We start from the raw sequence: 17,908 nt of genomic DNA, 5'->3' as shown, positions 1-17,908 counted from the left end.
TTCAAGGTCCAAATCACTTTATTTAATCACTAAACTCAAGTGAAGTGTTTTAATTACAAAAATACAGCTGAGTACGGCTCCGTGCTGTACAGGACAGACTGTCGTATTTATTAACATAGTTAAAAGGGAAGAAAATGAGCATCTCATTCAAACATTCATTCGTTTACACCTGATGTGTGTAAACTGTTTATATCACAACCTGGAAACAAAACTTTTCTTTCTCCATAAATACAAATTCTTCATAACATACTGTAGCACTGACTGGTACATTAAGAAGCTTTTAAAAAACACAATGGTCAGGTTATATTATCAAATAGTAAAATGCACTTGAATGATTTTGCTGCTGTTCAACAGTTTAGGTGATTAATTGTTATAGTGTCACTCAAAAAAAAACAAAAAATCGATCAATCAATATTAAAGGTTCAGTGTGTAGACTGGTGACATCTAGTGGTGGCATTGCATATTGCAGCTGAATACCCCTCATCTCACCCTCCCCTTACAAACATGAAAGAGAACCTGTGGTAGCCTTCAGTTGTCATAAAAACTCAAAAGATGTTTAGTTTGTCCAGTTTGGGCTCCTGTAAAAAACATGGCTGCCTCCGTAGAGAGGAACCGCTCCTGATGTAAATATAAAGTATTTATATATAAAGGGCCCATTCTAGGTTAAAGAAAACAACAAGCAATACAAATCACACTAGTGAAAACATCACTAGGATTCAATTTTTGCCAATAGATCCCTTTCACCTAAATCTTACACACTGAACCTTTAAGTGACGGATATAAATACAAACGTGATTGTCTTTCCGTACAATTCTTTCAGTCGCTAAATCAAGAGATATTATATAAATTATTTGAAAACATGAGAAAAGTCTGATTATTCAAACATATTGTGTAGTGTGAAAACCTCCGAGGCTATTTAAAAACCACGTGCAGTTTTATTTTTCACACACAAATACACTTCTGGTCCTTATACACACACACACACACACACACACACAATGCTGTCGACCAGGAGATGGAGCCACAGAGTCAATTCAGACCCTGCACAAACTCACCCGAGCCAAATATACACACAGAGGTCTCACACAACAAAGAAAACGCAAACATGTGTAACTGCAGTGTTGCTTCAATACATCACTACGATGAGAGATGACACAAATTAAATAAGCATTTCTTCCTTTAAACTAAAAAATAAGCAAAAATTAGATTTTTTTTTTTTTTTTTAAACTTCCTGTTTCCTTGTCGACTACACTGGTCGAACAGGAAAAAATAAAACCATGTTCTGCATTCTGTGTACGAGCTGCAATGTGGAATGACAGACTTCATAACGAGTGAAATGTGTGATAATATACTGTAGATACACTGACATTTAATTCAAAGAGTTAAATACAGAGTTAAATGTTGTTAAATGTACCATATTTCCATCCCAATGTCTCCACCTGTACTTTTCCTTTGCTTTTTTTAAATTAAAAAATGAATTATAATCCTCTGTGATGGTCCCGTCACGTGTGATAATTTAGAAGGCAGTGGGGAATACAGCGTTCACGTCGAGGCACCCTGTGATTTCATTTCAAATGTTGTCTAAGAATGACGGAGTGTGTCGATACCTGAGGTTCAGTTCAGGCCGAGGGCATCGATCTTGACCAGTTCCCCTGCTGGTGGTCAACAAATTGAGTTGCTTAAAGCTTCTGATAGGAAAATATAATTACCTTTTCATCTCCTGGCTCACAGAGACTTCAACATTCAATTTCTTTTAATTCTAGTGAGGATATATTTTTTTTTTTTGTTACAACAATATGGGATAAAATTCATGGAATGGAGTGTTACGAACTTTTACTTTGGTCTCGTAATAGAGTCAAACCCGTTGTTTTAGATTGTGTTGTTAATAAGTAAATCTGTCTCTGTTCAGACGTGGTATTAACATCTGTCCTGAGAGGGAGTGAGAGTGAGAGAGAGTTAGAGAGTGAGAGAGAGTTAGAGAGAGAGAGAGTTAGAGAGAGAGAGGACTTGTGATCAGATCCCTCAGGACGGATGTTAACCAGGTCTGAACAGGATTTCTGTTTCAGTCAGATATTATGACCTTTTCTTTCACTTCCTGTCTTTATTGCAGTAAAGAAAGACCCTGTACGGTTACTCTACGCTTATCGATGGCAGAGATCTTAATAGTAGCTAAAATAAAAGGTCATCAAAGGTCATGTTGAAAGGCATTTTCAAAGTGTGATCTTGAAATATTCAACGTCACAGGTGGAAACAAAACACTGACCAGTGAAGTCGTGGTGGGTTTCCGGCAGGCTGCCGTGGGTTTCTGGTACAGGGGCGTCCTGGATCCACAATCGCATTTATTATTACCAAAGACTTTACAAACAGCAGCGTGATATAAGCAAACTGTACAAAAGCTGACCTTCCTCTACTTCACTTCATTCACAGTGAAACACAAACCGATCTAAAAAAAAAAATCAACGCCATCATCACTGATGCACAGTTGGAGTGAAGTCGACCTTTGTTGGTTCTTCGTGGACATCATCCTTCAGACAGAAAGATAAGCGGATGATAAGTTTTCTACCTTCAATTGTCAAGACTCTGTGTGGCCCTGCAGCCTGACACACAAAATCCACAGAGCGCATCTGCGGCTGTGAAGTGAAGACGTGTTCAGCAGCTGAGCAGCGAGACAGCTCAGCTCAAGTGGTGTGATGAGAAGTCAAAAAGCGCGTGGCGAGCGAGAGAAGGCCGTTCTGCCACAGACTTTACAGTTCTGAAGGCAGAGAAGTGTCTCAGCTGCCGGACGGTGGTGTGGCTTTCTCTTAGTCTTTCTTTTTACCGTTTGCCAGCGCTCACGCGATCTCGGGTCGTGCCTCCATTTCTCCACGAGATGCCGTGCGTGCTCGCATGTACTCGCTGGTCTGGGGCGCCCTCTGACAGCCGTTGCCAAGGCGCATCTTCCGTACCGCCAGGAAGGTGTTGATTCCATACGCACCCGTCACCATGAAGCCAAAGATCTGGTGCAAACACGAAACAGAAAAAAACATTTAAATGTGAAACAATACACCAACGGCTGCAAGTATCAAGATATCTCAGTGCAAACTTGTCAGTGCAAACTTGATTTGGGCGGGTGGAGATAAACAAGAAAAGTCAGCTGCTCACATTTTACCAACACCAAGCATATGAGGCCGGTGGCTCTCCAGTTCCTGCCTCCTGTCACTGGCTGCCAGTTCAATCCAACATTGGATTTTAAGAGTCTTTTAATAGCTTTTAAAGCTCAACACAGTCTGGCCCACAGTTATATCACAGAGCTACTAACTCTCCAACACTTGCTCGTAGTTTTTAAGCCAAGGCTGGTGACTAAGGGTGACTGGGCCTTTGCCATCAGGACCCAGAGGCTCTGGAACTCCTTGCCTGATGAAATTAGAGTTACCAGCACTTTACCTGTTTTGAAATCATTAATTACACACAGTGTTTAATGTCTCATTTTAAAAGTTTTAAAGTTTTTTCCCAGGTTTTACCTTTAGATAAGTTCTATAGAAATGGTTTTATTTCTTTATTTACTAAACTGTGAAAATCATTATGAACATGTTTTAAAGTACATTAAGTTTAATTGCACTTAACTACACAAAAATTGTCTGGTGTTAAGAAATATGAATTCTGGTCTGTTTGTGTGAGTCGATAACAAATCTGAGCAACTGAATCTGACAGGAATCAATAGTTTTCAGATAATTCAGTATATTTATATTCATACATTAATCCTTCATGATAGGATGCTGCTAAATGACTAACCTAGGCAGAGGTTTACAGATGTTTGCTTTGTTGGCACTGAAAAACAAAACAAAAACAAAACAACAGGTCGGTTGGTTCTGAAAACTCACCACTGCTGCGATTTCAGCTCCAGTGTTGTGGTTCATGCAGGCGAGCACGAGGGACGACAAGAAGAAGAAGAAGGTGCTGGCAGCCGTGTTAACCAGGTCCTACAGGAACACACACACAGCAACATACAGGATCACTTTGCATTCCAGATGACTTTATGAGTATTTCATGAGGTGAGCAGCTGAGGCAGAGGAATTCAAAATAGATAATTTTAATGTTATTAAGTTGTCTATGGAAAAAAAAATCATTTTCATTTGTGCATAAAAATATCCAGTGGGTGCATCATTTTAAAATTGCTCAGTACTGCTGCCACAATACAGGACCAACACCAATACAAATTTTCATTTACAAGTCAAAACTTTTTCGTACAAGCATAATACCAAGAATATAACAAAATACAGTCTGAAATGGTCAAATGTTTATTTAAATCAGGAAGAATCTGTTCAAAGCATTTGACGGAGTATTTCATGTTTTTGTTTTAAGTGCTTAAGATCCATTACATTAATAATAACAAGAATCACAGCCTCAGGGTCTTTGAAGAACAATATGATGCGACAGTGAAGTTGACCTTTATCTTTTTGGATATAAAGTGGCATCACTTCCTCATTTTATCCAACTGTTTATTTGTCTAAAAATGTTTCCAAACTAGTGAATAAATTCTTGAGTTATGGCCACAAACATGTCAAGTGAGCGAGCTTGACCTTTGACCATCAAATTCTAATCAGTTAATTCTTGAGTCCAAGCAGAAGGTTGTTCCCTGATGTAATGAAATTTCCTCTAGACATTCCTGATAAATTATGTTCAGAAGAATGTGAGGTCACAATGACTTTGACCTTTGACCGAAAAAATCTAAATCAGTTCATGTTTGAGTCCAAGTGAACGTTTGTGACAAATTAGAAGAAATTCTCTGGAGCCGTTCCTAACATATCGCCTTCATGAGAATGAGACAAACGTACGGGTGGACAACCCACAGACTTAAAGCTTCTGGCCACAACCGGGAGGAAAAGTACATGAGCCTGTAACCTCAAAGCACATCAATGAACATGTAATCTAAAATTTATAACAAAACTAAAAACCTCTGAGGCCTTTCGACACTAATTAAACCAACAATAGCAACAAGGGTGATTCCATGTCCAGGCTTCACAGTAAGTTTAAAACCACAGAAGGACGAAGAGGCCAACAGCCACCTAGCACATCATATTACACACAAACACACGAGAGAATGAAAGACACACTTCCCTCTGATGTTTTTACTCGGCTGCTTTCAGAGGAAAGGGTTAATAATGAAGTGCTCAGCTTGACTGGGGCACTGCCCTCGTGATCAGATGCGTGATTGTGATCATGGCACACGCGGCCTCTCATATGACACACAGGGCTCATACAATAGCCATGTCTCACACACTCACTCACTCACACACAGTCAGACACTACATGAAGCAGAATCAGTGGAGGGTTAACGCTGTGATAATGTGTCACTGATCCTGCGGTTTAATCAGTTACACATTAATATGGACCCGAACTAACTGACACGGTCAATGTGCACCGGTGTCTTAATCCCTAAATGCCTTCAGTTGAAATCATAACCCCGTCCATCGCAAACTCCCACACCCTCAACATACTCAAGCATCTCAATGTCAGCAGTACAAACACTGCTGACATTTCCAGCAAACACACTCTCGAGTATCTTGCTCAACTGGTTCAACAGGTTAAACTGTATAATAAGGCTCCAGTGTCATGTTCCTGTTTGCAGCCTCATTGCTTTACTCTTTACCTTTTAACCAGACTGACAATCTGTAACTTAAACAACACACGGGACCAAACCACGGGCTCTGCGACTTATTCTTACCTCAGCGGGATTACACAAAAACTACTGAACCCACTTCAATGACAGTTTGTGGAGGGGTGGGGCATTACCCAAAGAAGCGACGCTAAAAAATGTCTATGTTATTTATCATTGCAGGGTTGTAATTTTTTCAAATAATTGTAAATATCTGAAGAAATAATGCAGGGATGTTGATGAAAAAAATTGGATATGTGTAATGCGTGCTAATAGAGTGCTATTATCTATGAACAGGTTTGGTGCAGATCTGGACTTATCTGATCTTAAAACACAATATGGTGATTAAGTGATGAATCAGCCACGACAGAGGTGTGCTTCCGTCTCAGAGTGAACCTTCTAGTTCATTTTAAGATCCTAAAAATGTTGAAATTTACTTGTTTTAGGAGTAAGAAGAAATAAAAAACAATCCATTAGACATGTTTGTATCTCAGCATGTGATTTAGAGTAATGAAGTGTTGCTTATAAGAAAGTCCAGATTCCAGAAAGAGGAAGGATTGAAATCTGACACATTCTGCAGTTTATTTTAGGTTTATATTTCTAGTTTGTGCGCAACAAGGGGATTTTTGATCCGCAGTGCCTGTTAGTATAAATAACACATGCCGTTTCATGCGACTGTGTGTGTGTGTGTGTGTGTGTGTGGTTCTATATTTCAGTTGTGCTCTCAAGGTAGAAGCTAGAAATACTCGTAGGACTGCATCTATGGAAACCCTGGAGGATGCAGTGGAAAACTAATTATGAAGCCAATGCCCTTGACAGTTGTAGCGGGTCACACGGGGCCAGGAAGCTTCATGCGAGAATAAAATCTCTCTCCAGCTTTCACATCTACGCCTGATTCTCTTTGAAAGACAAATAAAGATGGTAAAGATGAATTTCATGTCTTTTGGCTGCTTGGGTGGTAAGTTTCAGCTGTTTAAAAACAAACATGCTTTTATTGGAATCCACTTGTAGGTTAAGTAAATAGAAGAAGAGTAAAGTGGTTTCTGGTCTGAACTGATGATAGATTAATGACTGTGGCTAATAATAATAATAACCACTATCCACAGCTGTGTGGGTGTGTGGGTGCGTAAGTGGATTCAGGATAAGAGATGTCGGTCATTAGAATAACACAGCGTGAGACAGAGAAAAACGAGGATGGGTTCACATACACATATTGTACATGAAGACGACACACTGCAACTTCATGTGAAGAAGAAGATGCTCTGACACTGGTGTGTGTTTGTCGTAGGGATGTGAACAAACACAAATACATTATTTAACTATGATTAATTATTAAATGCTCTTTGAACAGATACAAAAAAGCATCTGGATTATTGCAGTAATAACACAAACACAACTCCTTCTTAAGATGTTTTCATGTTCTGAAGTCTGGACATTTTCCTGAACTTTTCCAGAGAACTATTTTACCCAGGCTTCACCCCTCATCTGGTTTGTGAACGTATCTGACCCGGACAATCTCCTGCTGCGTTCTTCATATGCAAACGGCTAACTACAAAAAAATGGGTCCAGACATATCTCGGAGTTCATGTCTGAAAAAATTACTGAAGGAAATTACTGTACAGTACAAACTGTGACTACTTGCAGCACAATGAATATATCTGTATATGATTACATATGAAACTTCTGGCAAACAGACTGACGGTAGTGGTGTGTGAAGCTGTGACAGATGTAATGAAGTGCCTCATTCATGCATGCATTAACTCTGATGAGATACAGTCTGCAGAAATCTGCCTGAAAACATGGCCAACAGTTATTTGGCTGTGATAATTAGGCGTGGTCTTCCTTCATCTGTCTTTCTGTTATGCAAAATAAGCCTTGAAGTTCAACTAAATCACTGAAAGTCACCAAGCAGCTTCACAACAAGGTCCCAGAACTGCTTTCATTTCGTTGTGGGAGTGGGAGTGAAGTCAGGACCAGTGTTTCCCCCGTCATCGCTGCCAAAGTCATCATGGAGGATGAATCAGAGAGGAGATGGGATCATGTAGCATATAATTGTACAATCAAAATCTCATTCTGAGACACTCGGGCGCACGTTAAAACAAGCTCACTCCATCGAGCAATGTCAGTGTCAGCTCACAGTTTGGAACGGAAGGAAGGCAGCAAAAGGGTTAACAGTTGGTTAACACGCAGAAGTGCTTACTCATGGCGACATTCCCTGGGGCCCAGTTTGACAGGAGCAGCTTTGAACTTGATAGACACACACAGCGTGGGGTAGAGGCTCCACTGTGAAGAGCCACGAAGCATCATGGGCTTGTTAGCTACTTCAACAGCACAGCTCTACAGAGTAGAGTCAGAGCAGAGACTGGGAACTTGTGAAGGCAACACCTACTGTGAGTGTAGCTACTCACTACTGACCAAACATGACCAGCAGGGGGTTATTGTGTCATAAACACAGAATTTGATGTCTGCCAAATACAGTACATGTTATTATTCACAAACTATGAAAGACTTCTAATTTTGTGTGCATCATAGCATGATTCCTTGAAATACCAATAAGTAGGGTTGGGTACTGAAATCCAGAACCAATCAGGCCCACAGCTGACACAGACCGAGCTAGTAGCTAGTAGCTAGTAGCTACCTCGAACGCATGTCGACAAGACAACAAAATGCCAAAAGCTAAATGGTGGAAAGTGTGGCTGTAATTCAAGCAAAGGATTCTGACACTGGGACATGTAGCAAATGTTTGAAAAGATAAATTTCAACCTCCAATTTGCCTTAGCAATGAAAACAAATATTATTTCTGTTCTTATCTTTGTTGTTTTTGTGCCTTTTTAAAGAACGTATTAGTTCTGGCACCATTTAGCCACCGGAACCATTTTAAAAGTATCGATATCGGAAAAATCCCAAACAATACCCGACCCTTCCAATGAGCTAAACCACAGGAAACTAGAGCCTAATTTTGAACATTGTTAAATATAAAATAGGCCGAGTTGTTTTTAGATATTTTAATGAAGAATTTTTACGTGCCATATCTAAAATTACAAATTCATAAGGCTTTTGATCACCCAAGTGGAAACTTATTAATTAGTCAGTGACATGTGAAAGGCCAGTGAGTCTCAGGAGAAAAGGAACTGCCCTAACAGAGCAGACTGAACTGGAGGATTTTAGATCATATGGACTGTAACTGGTATCTGGTAGAAGTTCCTTGATCAGCACTCTTAAATTAGCTCGGGCCTCTCTGAGCTTTCATTTGGTGTCGTACTGCCAGAAGTCAAAGTCAAAGGCACACCCCTCTTCATATTTGAGGTGGAATATACTGTACCAAGGATACCATCAAGCAATCTGATAGCTATGGTGGTATTTGGACATATGGTTCAACCTTCCCTGCTTTACGGTAGGTACACTGTAAGCTGTGTGGCCCCTGGAAATGCAGTTAGAGATGTTTTTTCACTCTGTAAAGGAGCTGGCTGCAGCTTCAGAAGTTGCCAGCGTGCGTGTATACGCAAATACTGGAAGTCAACCAGTATCTGCTGGAGAACACCCAGCAGCTCATTTGCTTACAGGTGCTGACAATGCACATATCCTGGTGGTAATGCTGAAACTGTATGTTCTCAGCTCCACACTCAAAGTTTTTCCAGCTTGTATGAGTTTGCGCTGAGCTTTACTCTTGATACTTCTGTATGTTATTCTTCAACAGAGAACTGTGCCGAGCTCGTCCCGCTCAGCTCAGCTCATAAAAGGGAAGAATAGATTCAGGAAAAGCCCCAAAATATATGACAACTATGATTATGTTGATAATTTAGGGAGAAAAATGAAGCTGAGAATGACAAGCACAAACAGTTTGACAACACATTTCTCACTTAAGCCTTAAACTTTTCATGGACCTTTCCTTTGACGGTTTCTATAAAGACATACCATCAATTTAAACTCTAAATACAGAGGAATAACACTGAGAGTCTACTCGTCTATAAGGTTCAGCACAGCAAAGCTTTGAGCTAAATGCCAACCTGAAAAAAACAGCACATCTAGAAGCTCCTGTTGGTGACGGCAAATAAAATCTAGATGCAGCATATAATTAACATCAAATTAATTAGCACAAAACACAAAGCACTGCTGAGGTTTCTGGAAATGCCTTTCAGACATATTTATCGTATAAGGGATATTACCATCTTGTCCTATGTTCTAAAATACAATTGCTTTTCCAGTTGTCTTGCTGTAGACAGAGCTTCCTCGGATTTCAGTTTGGCATTAGCTTATCTTACTGTCGTTATGTGTAGTACATTCTACAAGTACATTCACATAGGTCAACAGTAGTCTGATGACTCACTAACACTTGCTAGACTTGTGACCTCTAATGTCAAAAACCTGCAATCACCTTCATGTTAGTTATTCAGCTCGCTATGAGTCTGGCCCTTCGACGCAGTGTCTCCCTGTACGTACCGTGAGGCTCCAGTTGACATGGGGCACCTTGGTGTGCAGGTTGAGGCAGAAGATCAGGAGGAGGACTCCTGTCACCACAAAGGCACTGCAGCTGACAAACTCAAAGAAGTAGACGCCTCCACAGGGGGAGCACATCATGATGGTCTCTATGCAGATGAATCCGATGAGTGATAGGACCTGAGGAGAGAGGGGAAATAGCGAGAGTTAAGTGGGAGAAGATGAAGGGGACGTTGAGGCCAAGTTCTGCTCTCCATATGATGAATTGATTGTCCTATGAATAGAGCGGAGGCCATAAGCCCATCTCATGAGTCCCACTCCTGGCGGTCTGTGACGACGCCTGCCTCCAGCCAACATCCATCAGCAAACCACAGTATGAGAGGAATTCTGCTATTTAGGTGTTCCTCTGCCATCGAGACCCCGACGAAACCACACACAGATTACTGATTGGCTCAGCGCTATTCAGAACTGAGAGACGTAACAGCGCCATTAGACCGTGACACATTACTGACCTGAAGCAGCAGATTGCAGAACCAGTTCGGACCAGATCTGCTCGGTCTGGAACTGTTTGACATTTATTAAATGTTGATATATTAAATAATGGGGGGTTTGAGTTGAGGAGCGATGTGAGGTTAAACTGCAAGGAAAAAAGTAAATGGCAATTGTTTGAGCTTTTCCAAATGGCAAAACGATTTGCTGACAAATTTACTTTACGTATCAGACAAACTTTGACTATCAGCCTTTTGTCTTTTCTGTGTTTCTCTCTCTCCTTTAAACACTGGTGTGATTGCATGGAATTTAAAGATGTTCGTGCAAACTGCAAGGGCACCGTTTTGCATGAGTAGATTAACATTTTACACAGGTTGTAAATTTATATACATTTCTAGAAATCTCTGTTAGTGTATTTTAATGCAAAGTAAATCTAATGTCTTATGACAGTTAAAAACATTATGACATATAATACAGTATGTTTCGAAGAGTTTCTGTTCAGCTCATCACCTAATTTACAGTGAAACGCTAAAAATAGAAGCGTAAAGACGATCAGCTGCGTAACCAGAAGGGCTGCTTCATCAGCACCTCACGTCTCACTGATCCAGTTGGTTTCAAAGACTCGATACAAGGGTTGAAAGGAAACGATCTGCTCTCTGACAATATGGATTTTTTTCCCCAACAGTTCATAGAATCAAAAGTGGAGAAGTGCATTGATTAAACTGGAGCGTCTCTGTGGCACGTCTAGCTTTCTTCTCAAATGGAGAAAGAAGAGAGTTTTTGGTTGCTTTTTTCTTTTCACATATTAGTTTGGGTAAATAACAAACCCCTGGCTACAGAGAGGTCAGGATTATACAGTATATTGTTGTTTTTTCAGCCAACATTTATGGTCTCAAGTTTGAATAAGCAACATTTCCAATACAAAATCCACATTGTTAAACCAGCACCAACCTCTTTGAAATCTGCTTCCTGCGAGTCACCAGGCAACAAAGCAACTGGAAATTCTTAGGTTTTGAGTTCAGGAATGTGGTCAGATTATTAAAAATGAAAAAAAAATAGTGTGCAGTGACAGAAGCAAAGGAATTACTATTAATATTATGAAATAATTAAAATAGTCACATGGTTGTTAGTGTGTGTGGGATTTGAGAAAACTTTGGAATAACTTGTTTTGCAAGTAGTTGAATTTCACCAAATGTACAGCAGAGCTTCTCTCCAAGAAGTTGTTGTGGATAAAATCTTCTAGGATAAAGACTTAAAATCCCATCCCTGGAATTGTTTGTGAAACCCAGTATGAATTGTCAGCTGATCTGTATCCAAATTGAATCCAGCCCATCTAGTTGCAGCTCATTGCTGGAGACAGCTGAAAACAAATGCATTTGAGAACAACCCCAAACAGTCTCATTTGCACAAGTCCATTACGGCAGATCCCTCAAGCTCTGAGCGGCTCAGTAGCCGTTGGTGTTTGTCCAGTTTAATGAGCAGAGTGAACCGGCTCTGAAAAGCAAACTGTTCTTTCCTGGTGACTCTTGTGGAGAACTCGTCTCCTTGTGACAGACTGTAGACGTTGCTTCCAAATAACTAAAGCACAGACAAAAAGGAACAAATCCACCGAGCTGAGCATCATTAAGAGAAAACCTTTGCTTTGTGCAGCTGCTGCAGCCTCATTAGACACTTGTACTGTTGTTGGACAGCAGTCCGTCTGTGGCTCCGACTCAGCCAGAGTGGTTACACCCAAACAGGAGTGGAGGGCTGCTCGTGCTGGTGGATGATGTCATGTCTCTTGAAGAAAGCATAATGCGTTTCCCCAAGTCCCTTTGTAGCAGGTGTCAGGCAGCCACATGGGAGGAGGCGGGGTTTCACAAAGCATCAAGTAATGATTTAATGTTAAACTTCAGCCCTTTACGCAACCTGCTTGTCCTCAACTCTTTCTCTTTCCTCCCCCACATGAGCCCATATCCTTATCTCGGAGATTATGCACATTAGAAGTTGCCTTTAAAGATCTCTTGGACTCAGATCCCCTTCTTATACGCCATCTGTTGCGGACACAAAACTAACCCGGGAGAAAAGAGGCCTCGGTGCAGAAACTAGGCAACATTATACGCTGCACTTCTAGTCGTGTGGGACTTCATGCTCAAAAAGAAATTACCCAAAAATGCTCCAGCAGCAGCCCACAGTCATCTATGTGATGGAAAATGTGGCCTGAACGCAGGTTATATTTCACCCCGGAGAACACGAAAAACAGCAACGGCATGCACGTCTCCACACATGTGCGCACGGCGCTCCTGTTGTCTTAATGTCTCCCAACACGCTGCAAATAAGTAATGTTTCAACCAGAAGAGAGAGGGGAGCATGTGGTGTCTCTCTCAGAGCAGGAAGTGCTCCCTGACATTTGGGTGCACCTGGTAACTTCATTAGAGAACATTGACAGAAAAGAAACACCCTAACATAACATTTAACTCCAACTTGTTAGAAAAATACTTGGGAATTAGAAGCTGTTTTCACACATGAACTTGGAAAATTGGGTCCAGAGCGTTGGGTCCGGAGTTTGTGTGACATATGTAAAGAAAGCAGCAGGAGATTGTCTTGGTCAGACGCGTTCACAACAACAGGAAAACGTCCAGAACATTCAGGCGAGGAGAGATGTCTGGGTAGAGCATGCAGGAGTCAAGACATAGAAATTCCCCTCACTCTGACATTTTCCGAACATTTTACAAGGTGGCTGGCAGAAAAAGTTCCAGAGCAACTGACAGACATTTGTATTCTCACAGCCCCTCCAGAAAATTTTCTGTAAAATATCAATACTTCAGTGCATGTCTGAAACGCAGTCCGCTTAAGAAATTGTTGGAACTTGGCGGAGGTATGTGCTCTACTGATTACCGTTCTACTTCACAGTGACGTTATGAGGCTTATTAGGAAACTTTGAGAGTTTAAATGGTGAACCATCAGCCCTAAAGTATCAAATTCCTGTCAGTGTAGAGGAGCACATGGTGAATATCAGTTGGACTTTGTTGACACAGTCACAACAAAAAGACAAAGACAAACCTGCTGTCAGGGTGGAAACACCTCGGTCAGGTTACATGCCACAGGCGGGGTTGTGTCTGATCAGTGCAGGGTCAACAGTGACCTGTGTATCCATTCATCCAATGACTGATGAGTGGAGTGGGCTCTTTAAAGAGGACCCGTGCAAAAGCATGTTAGTGCTGTGGTGAGAAACAACTATACACTCGTCTATTAGCAAACAGAACCAGAGGAAAGCAAAGCGGTTCTCAGTAAACAGGGGTCAAGGCAAATGTCAGGACCCATTTAAATGAATTACTTGGTGCAAACGAGGCCTGGGCGTCGAGGTAATCCTGAAAACATTTCCTTGGCAGAATAAAAGGAAGTATGGACAAAGGGGGGTAGACGAGGCGTTAAAGCTCTTTAACTTTTGACTGATAAGGTGCGTGTTGAGAGAAGCATGTGGAACAATGCATCATGAAGTGCTGCACAGTACCAGTCCATAAAACGGATTTCTGTAGAGAGATGATTCATTCACAACACACGACTATTGCCCTTTCAGTCACAAGACAACCAACAGGCCTACTTTCTTGGCAGAGGACTGTTTACTGATTAACCATGAATCTTTCCTCATCAGGTAGGGTTTTACGTCATCATCGTCATATATCAGTTCTAAAAGATCATAGCGAAAGTCTCGGCGACTAGAGGACAGAGCTGTAAAAACTAAAGTGAAGCTATTAAAAGGTTGGCAGCACCTCGCAGGCTTCCTCTAAGACACTGGACGTAAACTTCAACGACTTTCATTCGTCCTGTCCTTGTCGGTGAAAGAGATACGACCGGCTCAAACTGGAAAGTCTGTATTTGAGCAGAACAAACCATTAAAGTAAATAGAAAGTGTAAATATAAGATTCCTAATCTGCACCAAGATAATGCTCATACACCCGTCTTATCTAAGCTGAGCAATAGTCAGTATATTCTACTGCATATATGTGAAAAGTATTTAAAAAAGTGCCAGGCATGTAAATCCATATTTGCATGGCTTCACTATCGGCCTGTGTTTCAAGTGTTGGTGCAACATTTAAATTATTTTGGCATCAGTTCTTTTAATACATCAGGTGCAGGTTTCATTTTCTGTGTGTGGGTAAAGGTGTAAAATGTCCTGAAACCATTGAAGTATTACTATCAGGTATCAGCACTCTGGTTTTACAGGAGATGAATCCCTACTATTCAGATATTCAAACCTTCATTTGCCATGTTCAGATATCGGAATCGGTTTTCGAAACGTCTCTAGCCTGCACACACAAATAAACCTTTTCATTGTATTTACTTTACAGATGTAAATTCATTTTTGTGCCGTCACTCCAACAGCCAAGTCGAAGAGAATATTGCAGCAGTTGCTTTGAAACCACAGAAGACCTGTGAATGTGAACGCTCTCGGTTATTGCATCCCCCAGACTTCTCCCAAGCCTGTGACAGATGGCTTCTTTCTCTAACTTCCCACGTACGCGGAGGTAAACATCACAGGTGTGTGCGACAGCATGGGCTGACTGTGCACTTCTGTCCCACCACTGGGAAACTCCGCCACCCACAACTTGGATGATAACACCCCTCAAACACTGCTTTTACAGGAGTTAAAAACAAAGCAGAGAGACCAGAACTATGCAGCATTATCTTCCAACCAGCTTTGGACTTTTAGTTTGCTTGTGCAACCCACAAATGTTGTTAGAGGTAATTGCTAGTTTCCTCAGCTCCATGGCTTTTCCTGTTGTGGACGCACGTACTTCATGTGTTTGAGTGTGCAGGCCTGTGTCTGGAGTTTTTGGCACCAGAAGAAGAGGAATGGCTGTGGCTTGATAGATATTTCCTCCTCTGGTGAATTGTCAGAGCTTTGGGAGCCCTCGTTCTTGTGCTTATTTGCTGCCTCTTCTCCCAGTTCAGACATCTGGTTTAAGTGTGTTGATCTGAAATATCAGCTAGAATGTGTGTATTTTCCATTGACAAGAAAATTTGGTTTTTTTGTCTTTCAGGACCTGAACAAATACACAGGTATCAGTAGAATAGCATAAAAGCAGTCACGCATTGAGAAGGTGATTTATATCTCCGCCACGGAGGTTATGTTTTCACCCCTGTCCGTTTGTATGTTTATAGCCAAGATTACACAAATACTACTGGACAGATTACCACGAAGCTTGGTGGAAGAATGCGCCATCGCTCAGGGAGGAAGCCTGCAGATCCGGATCAGTGGGTGGATCCAGGAATTTTCTTTTTTATCGCTTTCTTGAACATTGCGAGATAGCTTTTCGAGGCGTGATTTCTTTAAGCGTGTGCAATACATACTTTTACGTCCCTTAAGATACACATATTCTGCATAATAAGCAGACAATATCAATAAGAGTACAGTATGAAGACACTGTTGGGGGTAACAATGAAATGTAGGGGATCCAATGTGCATCCTTCAAAATAAAGGTTTGCTTGGAAAACACCGGCATGTTGTGCAATGCATGGCTGAACACAGAACTGTGGTACTTAACAACTGAGCTTATTCCACTTCACATGTCATGAGGTAAACACGTTTAGCATGAAACCTGTCTGACCCAGTATTTATGATGTAGTTCAGGGCAAACCAGGACCTCTGCGGGTATTTCTTAGAATAAACCATCTCATATTTGACTTTCAGTGACAGGAGTGAAAGTGTTAAAGCTCAAAATGAGGTCCAGCAGTTAAAAGTGTTAAGTTAGATGTGAGAATAGTTCTCGTGGTAGTTGTTTTATCCTTGTGTTTGGAAGTTGGTGCATGTTTTTAAACACTTTTAAGATGCACTAATGTGTGATCAGGCTCTGACTTACCACTTCAACCACCTTCAGGATCCCGAAGTAAGACTTGAGGTAGTGCACGTCGCACCGTATCCCCCCAAACACGTTCCTGGCGAGGACGGGCTCGGTGGTGGGCTGGTAGGGGCTGCTGGCCCCGGAGATCATGGACGTGTTGGAGGCCTCGGCGTCGAAGCCCTCCGTCTCCTCGGTGGTCCTCATGATGGTGATGGTTTTCGCGGAGGAAGCTGGACTCTCGACCGGGGACTGCTACGGCATATATTCACCGAGAACCGGGCTGTGTGGCGGAGAGCACACTGTGTTCCATGCAGGCTGGAGGAGGAGGTGGATGGAGAAGACGAACCGGACAGTCCACTTTTCATAGCCTCCTTCCCCGCGGGGGAGAAAACCAGCAGCCGCGGCGGGTGCCCTTCCTCCTGCTCCCGGACGCCAAGCGCAGGAAAATCCGGCTGCTGTCCGTGTTCCCTGCGGTGCTGCCTCCGGGCCAGATACGCTGCGTGTCTCCCTCACACAGCCGCTCTTACAACTCTACAAGGCGGGTCACTTGTTCGAGTCCCGGTGTCACTTCGCCGCGGACGGTTCTGGTTAAACAACAACAGAAATGCTTACCGCGCGTGAGCCGCTGCGTGACTGGACCCGGACAAACATGGAGGCATTGTGGGAGAGAAGGCCGGAGAGGGAGCGTTTCTGTTCGCTATTGTAAACTTGATGAGGTCGGTGGGAACCAGCGGGGACCCACGGGCTCAGGCTGCCTCCTCCTGCTCTCACGCAGCGGCCGTGGTGGATGCGGAGCTGCGGGGCGGGCGGGCGGGTTTGTCTCCGCCCCTCTGGAAACTGCACATTCTTGTGTCGGCTCTGCGCCAAGTTTCAAGTGTCCGCAAACACAGCCCCGCAACACGGATCCAGCAGGAACCGACTCCCCGACGGTTCTGGAAGCTTCTCCCCGGCTTCTTCTCACCATCGTCTGGGTCCTATCCCACCACGGTGTCCTACCAGGCCCGAGGAAGCGACCCCTTTATTCCTCTAGGGATTATTATTACTATGATTAATATTATTATTATTATGGGGTGCGGGCAGTTTTCTTTATATAGTCATAGAAAATATGAGATCAAACATTATTAGATGGTATGTCACATCATAAGATAAGTCAGAATTATGAGATGTTAAGTCATTTTAAGATACTAAGTCATTATGTTAAATTGTTAAGTAACTATTTTCAGTTATTAAGTTATTTTGAGTTAGTGTTGACATTATTTTATGATACTAAGTCATTATGTTGTTATTAAGTCATATTTTGAGTTATTTAATAACTATTTTGAGTTAGCGTGACATTATTTTAATAATTTGTTATCTTGAGATGTTATTTTGAGATACTAACTTGTTATTTTGAGTTAGTAGCTCATTGTTTTCAGTTGGTATGTCATTTTGAGAAAGTTTCACATTATAATGACTTAGGGGCTTCCATATGAACCATAAATATGAAAATATACATATTGATTCCTGCCTTACTACAGCCATT

At 41.9% G+C, this 17,908-nt stretch overlaps 1 protein-coding gene across 1 annotated transcript; it reads right to left on the bottom strand.

Moving 5' to 3' along the window:
* Positions 1-2,271: 2,271 nt before the first annotated feature.
* Positions 2,272-17,161, bottom strand: cmtm4 (CKLF-like MARVEL transmembrane domain containing 4). Its single transcript, XM_035160507.2, has 4 exons — positions 16,405-17,161; positions 10,076-10,252; positions 3,861-3,959; positions 2,272-2,996 (listed from the first exon to the last, which is right to left on the bottom strand). Exons 1-4 carry the CDS (start codon positions 16,588-16,590, stop codon positions 2,832-2,834), a joined length of 627 nt encoding a protein of 208 aa, XP_035016398.1. The 5' UTR covers positions 16,591-17,161; the 3' UTR covers positions 2,272-2,831.
* Positions 17,162-17,908: the final 747 nt, after the last annotated feature.

This window comes from Hippoglossus stenolepis, chromosome 1, assembly GCF_022539355.2.
Source record: "Hippoglossus stenolepis isolate QCI-W04-F060 chromosome 1, HSTE1.2, whole genome shotgun sequence".
NCBI classification, from domain to species: Eukaryota; Metazoa; Chordata; class Actinopteri; order Pleuronectiformes; family Pleuronectidae; genus Hippoglossus; species Hippoglossus stenolepis.
The sequence above is the reverse complement of the archived record's forward strand: the minus strand, read 5'-3'. Positions and strand labels throughout refer to the sequence as shown.

Bases quoted from the DNA above. Each gene is read 5' to 3' on its own strand.
- cmtm4 (XM_035160507.2), bottom strand. From the start codon at position 16,590: ATGAGGACCACCGAGGAGACGGAGGGCTTCGACGCCGAGGCCTCCAAC. The intron at 10,253-16,404 runs GTAAGTCAGAGC...CTCTCTCCTCAG, and splicing joins TCCTGAAGGTGGTTGAAGTG to GTCCTATCACTCATCGGATT. The intron at 3,960-10,075 runs GTACGTACAGGG...GTGTTCCTGTAG, and splicing joins ATGTCAACTGGAGCCTCACG to GACCTGGTTAACACGGCTGC.